General features: G+C 43.2%; 1 protein-coding gene across 1 annotated transcript in view; it reads right to left on the reverse strand.

The window, feature by feature from the left end:
* Positions 1 to 873: 873 nt before the first annotated feature.
* LOC112147959 (notch receptor 1) overlaps positions 874 to 11,835 on the reverse strand; it is a gene marked incomplete in the record, with an annotated part of 61,349 nt that continues 50,387 nt past the window's right edge. The window contains 8 exon segments of the mRNA XM_024274686.2: positions 874 to 3,226; positions 3,305 to 3,402; positions 4,565 to 4,712; positions 4,782 to 5,080; positions 6,767 to 6,932; positions 7,024 to 7,111; positions 7,312 to 7,525; positions 11,597 to 11,745. Coding sequence (XP_024130454.1) covers positions 1,913 to 3,226; positions 3,305 to 3,402; positions 4,565 to 4,712; positions 4,782 to 5,080; positions 6,767 to 6,932; positions 7,024 to 7,111; positions 7,312 to 7,525; positions 11,597 to 11,745 — 2,476 coding nt within the window.

An 11,835-nucleotide genomic window follows, 5' to 3' on the forward strand; every position in this document is an offset into this window, starting at 1 on the left:
TAGTATTTCAATCATATTAAACCATATTTCAATTGTTTTTCCAACAATATTTAAACTATTTCATCAGTATTTCCATTGGTTTATAAGTTCAACGGTTTTTCAATAAAATTTCACCAGTTTCAACTCTGTCATGTAGCACTAAAAGAGTTGGAAAACAACCTAACAAGAGTCTATATTTTTAGGCTTTATATTAACAAGAAGAATATTTGTGTTTATTAAGTGCAATAATAGTATATAGGTGCAATATTAGGTGCAAATAGTGGCTCTAGATTTGTTAAATGTAGAGTTGGACTTTTTTGTCGTGACAGAAACATGTGGCAACTATAATGCTTGTAATTTTATGGAACTGAAAGCTGGAACAGAGGGATCTTAAAATAAAAATTAATGACTTAAATCTTGGTAATTAAATTACAGAAAAATAGTACGCTGACTAAAAATTAAGATTAAATAGAAACAAAATACAAAAGAGAACTGCACCTGAACTTTACTGGTGTCTGCAGAAACAATGCAGAACAGAAATAGTAAAAAGGTAAATTGTGACTTTTAATTTCTACCACTAGATGGAGACAAATATAAAAATATCCTCACTGAGGAAGAGGAGGTTTAATCTCTGATGTGACTGTAGGTTTTTGAGAGACCTTCAACATTGTTTGGTGGTAATCTGAATGCCAATACTTACATTATTCATCAATCACATACCACTTTTTAATAAAAACTGACTTCTTTGCATGTGACTGTAACACCCAGGAAATACTTTTATAAAAACAGATTAGTTGCTTTCATAACTTTGAAAATAAAAATCAGTAAACGAGAAAACCAAAAAACAACAGAATAATAAAAGTTTCTTCCAGGACTAAAAAAACCCAAATCTGATCAATTTGAGAATCGCAAGTGCCGTTCATTATAACAAGATATTTTTACAGGATAAAAAATCAAAGAAAAAACATTTCAGGAAAAGTAGAATTTGACAAAGAAAACAAACATATTGCAGATTTCATAACAGTTTGGATTTTTTGAGAACATCTCACTAAGAACATCACAGAGAACTTTACCAACAGGTTTTATTGGAACAAAAAAAAAGTTTTCTCAGTGATTTATGGTGATTCACAACTTCATACAAAAACCTTAGAATCAGTCTTATCTAATCATATATTTCATCTGCTTCCTTTCATTTTTTTATTTGCATTGGGGGTTTTAATATACAAAATATATAATCTCCTATGTCTTACACTTCAGAAACTACTGACCCATCCAATCCACGTCCAAGGCATTCGATTTCTTAAACAAAATCTTGCTTACAAGGGGAAAGCGGAGCATATTTACAGAGGGAAGAGCAGCCATAGGCTCAAACTGACCGGAGGGAGGGAGGGAAAGACGGCGCTTCCTGTTCCCTTTGGGGGAAAAACCAAACCAACATGGCGGCCAACAGGCCGGTTCTCCAGCAGGACTTATAACACAAGCCTGCCTTCACTGCCAATCTCCAAGATGGCCGTACTCTGTACAACATAATCACATCCACGAATGTAATAAGAGCTGCTCCACCCGTCCGACGATAAGGAAAAGAAAAATTCACAGCGAGCAGCAACTAATATTTCCCAAAACTTCGTAACACTGAAACTGAAAAATGTGCTCTAATTTAATCCGGGTCTCAGATTGTACAAAAAAAATACACAAACAGGGATAAAGAAATAATATAAAAAAAGCAAAGACTACAAGTTTTGAAGAAAATAAATACCCAGTGTGTACGCTGCGCCCTCCAGGCAGAAGGAGGTACTACAGGAGGAGCGTCTGACCTAACGCCACAGACGTCAACAAGCAGGCACATAAATAACGAGACATTAATAAATAAAAAGTCAAAAGATGCAGATGCTGTTAGTATAAAAGCGCATAAAGTCCTTTAAATCTGCTGGGTTTATTTGAACTGCTCCGGAAGGTGTCCCATCTGAGACTGCATGCTGGTGGCCGGACTGGAAATGCCCTCGGACCAGTCGGACATGTTGGAATGAGGAGACGAGCTGGACCACTGGTCCGGGGAGCCGGGGGATGGGGTCAGGAAGGGGTTGTCGGGAACCTGCACCTGATGGTTGGGAGTGTTGTCCATGGGGCCCGAGTAGCTGTGCTGGGAGGGTGGGGTCAGGAACTGGGTGCTGGGCATGGACTGGCTGATGGAGGAGGGCAGGATCTGGCTCTCCTGGGGGAGGATGGTGTGGATGGGAATGCTGGAGCTGCCGGATCCCGGCTGGAGCTCTGGAGAACTCAGCTCGCCGCTGATGAAGTTCTGGCTGTTGGTGGTGTTTGAGTTCTGGTGCTGCAGCTGCAGCTGCTGGAGGTTCTGCAGCTGCTGGATCTGCTGCTGCTGCATCATGTGGACCGGAGGGCCCAGCCTGGTGCCCTGGATCCCCTGGTAGGTCATCATCTGGGTCAGGCTGGAGGCGGGGTGTCCGTTGTGGAGCGCGGTGGTCATCATGCCGTGCTGCGCCCCCTGGTGGCCGCCTCTCATGGGGTTGAACTGGCCCGTTTGGCTCATGCCGCTGTGCATCCTGGAGAGCCAGTCACACTGGCCGTTCATTGACCCCTGACCTCCAGAGCCGGGGACCGGGAGGTGGGTCAGGCGGGGGGGCAGCGGGTCGAACTGCATCCGGGCCAGCTCCTGCTTGTTTGGCATCACCATGTGGCCGACGGCCAGGTGGGGGTCCGACATGCCCTGCAGGTGGTTCAGGGACACGGACGGCGACTGCTGGAAAGGAGACGTCATCATGGGAGGAGACGCCACGTCGGAGACGTAGCCGTGAGGAGACTCCAGCGAGTCCACCGGGGACAGGACAGCCGAGCTGTCCAGCAGGTTGACGGACTTCCCGTCCTGTGAGTTCTTCTTCTTCACCTTCATGTCTTTGCCGTCCTTGCAGCCGATGGCCTTGGCGCTGGGTTTGCGGGCCTTTTTCTGGCTTTGCGGCTGAGGCTGCTTCATGCTGCTCAGGAAGCCGTTGGGGGAGCAGAGAGGAGGGGACAGCGTGGTGCTCAGGGCGCCTCCGTGCATGGGAGGACTGCGTACCATGTTGTACTCGTCCATCAGCCGCACGATGTCGTGATGCATTCTGTCCTGTGCGATGTCTCTGGGCAGCCGGTCCATGTGGTCGGTTATTTCTCTGTTGGCAAAGTGCTCCAGCAGGACCTTCGCCGTCTCGTAGCTCCCCTCCCGGGCCGCCAGAAACAGAGGAGTTTCCTCCTGGAGAGACACAAATCAAACGGTCAGTTTTCTGCCGGTCGTTCACCTGGATGGAACACTAAGAGACTCGTTCTGAACCTTGTTGTTCTGCATGTCTTTGTTGGCGCCGTTCTTCAGCAGGACGATGGCTGCCTCCACGTTGTTTACCGCGGCGGCCCAGTGAAGAGCGGATTTACCTGGAGAGACGAGAACGGGGATGAAAAACGCTCTTTTAAAATCAAACCTTTGAACAAACAGGTAAAGCCTGAGCCACACCTGTCCTGATGGAGGATTCAAGCTGTGAGGGGAAAAAGGTCCCAGCAGTCTTGAAAAGGTCAGAGAGGGAGGGAGGGGGAAGGCTGTGGATAGCTTTAACCCACATGTGTCAAAGTCACGGCCCGGGGGCCGGATCCGGCCCTCCAGGTAATTCTATCCGGCCCTCCAGATCATTTTATTTTATTGTTATTAATGACCCGATGTTATCTTGAGCTCATTTCTAACTTATATAATTTTGACAAAATATATTTTTATGGAGAGTAAAATATTGAAAGTTATTTAAGGTTTAAGTTGATTTATTCTGGAATAATATTCCTGCATTTTTATTAGTCATAATTATGTTAAAAAGTTACAGTTTTAAAGTTTTAAAAATTAGAATTCTTTTCTGACTATTTTGGCATTTACTAAGATTTTTTAGGCTATTTTGGAGTTTAGCTAATATTTCAGCTACATGCTAGCTGTCTTGGCTAATTTAGGCATTTCTTTTTAAGTTTTTTAGACTGTTTTGGAGTTAGGCTAATATTTACACATTAGCTGTTTTGGCTATTTTGTTCTTTTCAGTTTTTTTTATTCTATTTTGAAATTTAGCTATATTTTCAGCTACATGCTAGCTATTTTGGTTAACCTAAGTTTGTTTTTTTTGTTTTTTAGACTGAAAACATTCTAGCTGGCTATCCACTTCAGCATTTTCAGTTATGGGATGGTGTCACAGACAGAGCTGTGACAGCATAGCAGTGGAATTGTTCTTTAAATATTCTGAAGATATTGTACTGCAAGGAGGTAGATGGTAAAGAAGAGTGGGCCTTGGACGGAGCCTTGAGGCACTCCAGAGGTGATTGGAGGGCTGGAAGCAGGAGGGGTTGACTGATTGGTTTATTTCAAGCATAGATTGTGAAAAAAACAGGACAAAATGACGTCATTTATTCCAGTCTGAAGGGAACTCCAAGACACGCCCGTACAATGCGCCTGCTCCTCTCTACGACCCTCCTAAGGTCGGGACAACCCCAAACCTCGTTCGGGTCATGTGACTCAGGCCAAGACAGTAAAGATGATCATTCAAGCAGCAAAACACAGAAATCTTACCAAAGTCATCGATGGCGTTGACATCAGCGTGACAGTTGATGAGCTCCTCCACCATCCCCTCCGCCGCCAGCCTGGCCGCCAAGATGAGCGGCGTGGTGCCGTCATGCATGCGAGCGTCCAGATCGGTGGCGCGGTTCCGTATTAGAATCTGAAGACACAGACAGGATTATTTTTTGGAACACTAAAAGGAAAAGAACCAACAGCACCGAAGGCCCACCTGGAACACTCCCTGTGCGTCTGCGGCCACCGCGGCGTGCAGCGGCGTCCGTCCCATGTTGTCCTGGATGTTGGCGTCGGCGCTGGCCTCCAGCAGGCGCTTGGCCGCATCCGAGCGGGCGTAGCGCGCAGCCAAGTGCAGAGCCGTCTCGCCAGTGCGGTCGGTCTGGTTGTGAAGGTTGGCGCCCTGGTAGATGAAGTCGTTTATGACGTTCGCCGAGGCGTCTTCCTCCTCCTCGCTGTTGCCCGTCTCCAGCCCGCCGCCACTGCAGGATGCGATCATCAGCGGGGTGAATCCATCTGGAGAGGCAGGTAAAGAAACGTTCTTGTAACGTCAGAGTAACCGAAGGAAGCGGCAAACGGAACGGGACGGCTCCGTCCGTCTCTGATCATTCATTCTGATCAGGGTTCAGAGGGAACGGGAAGCCGGGGGGATAGAGCTCCTAAAGCTCGACTGCTGCAAAAAACGAGCGTTTTCATCTGAAGAGAGGCCGCTCTGTCAGCCTGCTTGGAAAGCTTTTCTCTCTTCAAAAGAGCAGCAAGCCCCAGATCTCTCAGATTTGGTCGATTCAAGCGTATCGACCCTCAACCGCGCTCTCAAGTCGGTAAACCTGCTCCTTTGATTTTTCATAGCTGTTCCTCTGGGATTTCTGCCACTTAGTACAAAACAGTATTTATGCATTTGAGGCCTTCATTGGTGTTTCTGGTATAAACTAGTCAGACTCTCGGAGAGGCCCATTACTGGTCAAATGATTAATCTGATCAGGAATCGGTGTTTTCCCCGAGGCGCCGGGCTTTCAGCCAGCTGCTTTGAAGATGATCCTTCACCCCGAGGACACGGAGCTGCAGCGGCGCCTACGTGCACGGCTACACAGAAGGGAAACAGAACGCTACCTCAGAGAAGATAAATGTGTTTCCCGCTACGATGCATCATCTTCACAGGCTGTGGAGCTTTACAGCTCCGCAGTAGATCATTCTTTATTTTTGATTGTCATTTACACAGGGTTCCTACACGTTTTTTCAAGTTAAATTTAACACTTTTTAAGATCTTGCATTTAAAAATTTAAGACAAATTTCTCAGTCTATTTTTCATTTTATACATTATTTCAAATTTTATTGATTTATTTCCATTTTATGATGAAAACTGTAGCTTCTTATCTTGTTTGTGGCGTGATGCTTTAACGTTTCTTATTTGTTTCAAACTGGCGGTGAGCGTTCAGCGTATCGGTGCATATCAACGGGTTTGCATCGTTTGAAGAAAAGAATTGTAAGAATTGTAGTCAAAAATGTAAATGTTGACATGAAATGTGAGAAACAAAAATTTACATGTTTTGAGGCCTCAGGTGTGAAAATGTAAGACTTTTAAGGATTCAGAATTTCAATGCTTTGAAGATTTTTTAAGACTGGAACAGGAACCCTGTTTAAAAATGAACCATTTGATAATTGAAACAAAAATTTAGATAAAAAATAAACACAAGAAAAAAGAAATAGCATTTATTTACATAATGTAATTATTTTGCAACCATTTTTTAAATAACTCATTAAAAATACAAAATTTCTAGGAGTGTAATATGGTTCAAATAATAATAAATAAACCTAAAAATGTTAAAATGAGGCTTAAGAACATTCTGTGTACCGGTAGATGGTTTGTGCAAAAAAAAAAAAAAACAAAAGCAAACAGGCGATCATCAGTACTTATATTGTGAAATTCCAAAATCTTCACACATTAAAAACTTTAAAATATCACCAAATGTATTTGTTTTACTTTATATTTCATTAAATGTGATTTATTTATTTATAGAAGCAAATGTATTATAAAATTAGCTTAATTCAAAATATTTCTTATCATTTATTCTTAGCACCTTTAATCACACATTTCATTTAATTAGAATTTAAATTAAAATGTGCATAAAACTTGATTTTTTTTAATCAAAAGTATAGATAAAATAATGATAACGACGGTCATTAGAAGGTTGAGTCACACACCTGGTCCCCTCACGTTCACGTCCATGCAGTCGTTCTCGATCTCGCCCTGAGGGGGAGTGGGGGCGATGGAGGGGATGCGCAGGTCGGCGGCGTCCAGGTGCTGCTGTGTCCACTGACGGTGGTCCGTCTGATCGTCCGTGTCCAGGACCGCCTGCTCCTCAAACTGCTGAAACACCGACCGGCCGCCAGGAGGTCAAACTCTTTCCTAAAATAATCATTGTAGGTTTTCTAGAAGAAAAACAAAGTTTTCTTTGGACCTTGAAGCGTGTTGCGTCGGTGGGTTCGTCCTCCCCCCACTCGGTGGGCATGTCGTCCATCAGCGAGATGTCGGAGTTCTTCAGCGGCCTTTCATGAAGCAGAAAGTAAAAATGCAGCCAATAAATGTCGATACCCAAAACCAAAGTATTGATTTGATTCACCCGCCCTCCCCATGATTTCATTAATTCACAGCTATTATATCAATGCTGTTAATGATGGGAGCAGACCCCCCCCCCGACCAAATGTGACCGATCGACGGCACTTCAACAAAAACGGAGCAAACTTACTTCAACCCCACCGAATCCTCTCCGACCGGCTCCCGCCTCTTCTTCTTGCTGCTCTCCGTGGTCTTGAAGCCCTCAGGAAGCCAGAGGCGCCCTTGCTCGTGGCGCCGCTTCCGGGCGGCCACCATCCCCACCCCCAGTAAGGCCAGAATCCCCACGCCGCCGAGGACTAGGTAGATGGGGTATAGTCCCTGAGCGTTCTTGGGTTCCACGTTGCCTGGTAGGAAGACAGACAGCATGCTCAGGACGGGCTGAGTCCGGGCCAAGCCAGGCTCCGGCGCTCCCCGCTCAAAACCGCAGAGCAGGAAGGCATCGGCCGTCCCCACCGCCGGCGTCTACAATCTAGCTGGTTATAATCAGAACTGCTAACAACTTTTCATCAGAAAAGGGGGACGGGGCGTGATAAAAGTCAGAAAAAACCAGAACCACCTCCTCCTCTCTCCCTTTTCAACTCCGAGTACCAAGAGACAACTTTAGCATTTCTTCTTTAAGAGAAAAAAAGAAGAGGGATTAATGAACTTCAAATTACTGCACGCGCTTTAAGCTGTAAAGACCGAGGATTTATTAGGATTTTCAAGATAACAAAGACTCACAACTTCTAGCACACTCCCGATCAATTTTTCCCCTTCTCTTTTTTTCCTGCTAACGATTTTGAAATGATAAACTCCCCCAACCTAAACCCTCAGAGATACATTAAGTCCTGGTATTACATTCAGCGAGGTGAAGGTTGCAGCAGCCCCTCACACAGTGGGATGAGGCGTGTGTGTGAGTGTGTTATCAAAAGACCAACACGTCTGAGAAAGAGACGCGAATATTCCAAGAGGGAAGGGGTTGGACCAGTTGATTTATGGCAATTAACCATTTTGGAGCCCGAAGCCATTGGATTTGCACACAGAAGGAGGGATTGATTGTTTAGGCCATGAGATTCTAAAGCGCGTTTGTTCACGGCTGCATAACAAATACACAATCAAAGAGTGAACACCCAACTGGAGGCACACACTTCCAGTCTCAGAGCAAGGGCGGAGACGCCGAACATGAAGGTGAAGGTTAGAGCCTTGAAGACCCACTTCAGGAAAACTGTTTCCAACATGGACCACATAGACAAAGATTTGCATTTCTGAGCATTTCCTTATTCATGTTGTGAATCAGGAGCAGACGAAAAAAATGAGAAAAAGATCATGTTTGTGACGTATAAGATACGCTGCTCCAAGCTCCACCCCATTCTGATGCATCCACTCAGACAAACAGATCCATGAACGTCTTTGTTTTCCTCGTCTGAGCTGGAATCTTGATCACAAAAGTGTTCCTAGAAGTTTCTTCAAGTTAAATTTCAGACTTTTTAAGACCTTTTTGAGGCCATGGATGCTTAAAATTAAAACCTATTTCTCAGCCGTTTTATTAAATTATTCCCATTTTAAGGTGCGTTCACACCAAACACGATTTGCACGGCGGACAGTTTTAATGTTAAGTCAGTGGAACAGACACGACATGAAGTCCCAAAACGCGATGTGAGCGACGGGCGCGGCATGAGCTCGATTTGAGCGATGAAGCGCGAATTGGCCAAAATGTAAATACCTGAAGTTTGACAGGTCGCTGCATCGCATCAACCAATCAGGAACTCAGCTTTGGGCACGTGACGTTTTGATCAGCAGGGAGAATAATTATAGCATTTTTGTCCAGAACTTTCATCTATTTCTTTAACACGTTTGAGCCGCAGGGTTGCAGAGCTCATTCGGTACTTTTGGCCGAAGGCTGGACACACTTTGGACAGAATGACGGCTTTCGCTCCCGGGGGGGGGGGCTCACTCGCTCGGGCTTCATTTAGACGTAAAAAAAAAGGGAAAAGGTGTCCTCATTTTATTTTTCCCCCTCGGGTTAATACTAGACAATCAGCCTTCAAGCTCAGACACAGAGTCACAGAGACACAGTGGCAGCGGCTGTCATACAGTCACAGCCAGTGTACTGGGAAAATCTTTAAATAATAATCAGATAAATCCAAACATGGAGAAATGGTTACTGATGTTTTTGTAGGAATCTTCACGATAAATAAGCCTGATTTCTTTCTCAACATTTTAAGTGAGATATCCACAGACATCATTCCTTTTAGCTACCATCCTAAAAACATTAGCTGGTAGCTTCTCCCACATGCGGCCGTGGTGTCAAATGCAGGAACACATTTTTTGACAGGCGACAAGCAGAGAATTTGTCATACGGATTTGTCGCATGAACCACGTTCAGTGTGAATGCACCTTTCTGGTCAATGTAGTTTATCATGTAGTTTGTGCCGTGATGCTTAAGCGCTCTTCTCTTTTCAAACAGGGGGCATTCAAACGAGTTCACCCACGGTTTATTTATTTATTTACATCATCATATCAAACTAATTGTGGTCGACATGAAATGTGAAGAGGGGATCCAGCACAGTTATTAATGCTCAGATATTAAAGTTCTAGACGTTTTTAAGGCTAATTAAGGTATTATTTTCAAATTAATCAATTCAATGCTTTTAGGACAGCTGGATAGCTCTAATATTAATGTTATGTAACGTTAGGTTGGGGTGTGAGGGGTTGTAAGCTAGTGGGAGATTGTGTAAACAGAGAGCTCTCAGTTACGTTAAATCACATTAACTTTTCGAACCTCAATTATTTAAAATAATTCAGAATCATTTGTGGATCATAATCAAAGTACAGAATGATCATTTTCCCTCCTCACTCTCACTCTATAATCTTTAAGGAGTTAGGGAGCAGTGAGGGAACTCAACTCTGGAGTCCATCTGAGATGAAGGTCAAGAGGTCGACGAGTTCAAGTCAAACGTGAATCTCTGAGCTGTGATTGGCTTCTGTTTGATTTAGTTTTAAAGATAATTGTCGCTATCTTTAGCTTTAAAGTGTAAAATAATTGTGGTTAGCAGTAAACCTGAAAATTAAAATCCTGATTTTGTTCATTAAAGACCCACTCTGATCATCTTTTGATCTGTTTTTATTTTTGGTCTTTTAATTATCATGATGCCGTTTTTAGCCAAAATAAAAAAAAACACCTGTGTTGTTTTCTAGGACATCGTTTCTGCAGAGCAGCAGGAGTTCATTAGAAATTGTGCTCTGAGTTGTGGGTGGGACTACTAGTGCGGAGCAACCCCGCCCCCTCTTTTCACCCGATTACTGGGAGCTCAGTGGAGGGAGCTGGAGGCCCGCCCACCGTATTTTGTACAAATGCACCTTTTGTAGACTGGACACTTCATCTGCTCCGGATTTAATCTGAATAAAGAAATACCCAAAAATGTAATTTGAATTTGAATTTTTCTGATAAAAATCATCTGAAAAATACCACGAGAACACGTTGAAAACATCAATACCATGATTTCATCACAGTGGTTCTTTTAAAAAATATTTAAAAAATGAGTGCAGGCCTTTCCAATGATCTGGAATCCAAAACATGTTTTAAATATGACATCTTCCATTTGAAGGAAAAACCTCAGAAATATGAACATTTTACAGACTATTTATAAACCTACTGTGTTCTAATGATTAAAAATTGGATGATTTATAAAATATAAATTTAAACACATGTTTTTAAATGCATAATTGATTAAATGCAATGCATTGTGGTCTATATTTGTTAATCTATTGAGCATTGATGCACACTGTTTTTTTGGAGAGACTTCTGGGAAATTTCCAGGGCACTGGATTTTGGAATTGTACAAAATCTGTCGGACACACCGACAAAACAGCAAATACCCTCTATGGTGCAGTAAGTAGTGAAGGAATTCAGATAAAGGTCATTTCTGTGTTTGGAGCTTTAATTCTCCTATAAACTTCATATATGACAGAAAGTTTTCCTTTTATGCCTTCCTTTTTGGTTTCAGTTACATGAAATGCTTTTTTTGTTCTAGTTTTACTTTGTAGCTGCACAGAGCCTCAACACAAAATCCATCTTCAGTGTCGATTCATCAAAGAGAACAAAACAACAAAACCTGAGGCTCAGTAAAGTGTTTTAGAGTCTGAGCAGCTCAGAAACTGAAGGAACAAACACAAATCTGAACGAAGGCAGAGTACTATCCAAAAGTAGCTTTTTAAATGTACTTTGTTCATTTTTATAAACAGAAAAAAATAGGAAATAGGAAAACAGATACAAACATCAAAAACTTCATCATTAATCATTCAAATTAAATAATATTTGAGAAATGTGCGTAAACTCAAAAACTATTTTAAGTCATGGAGCCAAATCTCAAATAACATTTTTTTCTCAGACAGGGATGTAAAGGAGACTGAACTTCTTCAGCCGTAATACTCACTGTAGACGGCTTCGATGGTGAAAGGAACGTCTAATTTGCCGCTGGACTCCAAAGCGCCGAGAAAGGCGGCGGCATCCGTGGTGCTCTGGAAGCATTCGCTGGACTGCTGGAAGCACTGCCGGTTGTCCATCTCCAGATGAACGATGGAGCTGCAGACGGAGAAGAGTCACTCGGTGTTTTTCTGATGCAGTTCCAGTCAATTACAGCTGATTTAGAAGGAAAATTAACTTTTTTTCCTC

Source organism: Oryzias melastigma, linkage group LG9 (genome assembly GCF_002922805.2).
Source record: "Oryzias melastigma strain HK-1 linkage group LG9, ASM292280v2, whole genome shotgun sequence".
Classification (NCBI taxonomy): domain Eukaryota; kingdom Metazoa; phylum Chordata; class Actinopteri; order Beloniformes; family Adrianichthyidae; genus Oryzias; species Oryzias melastigma.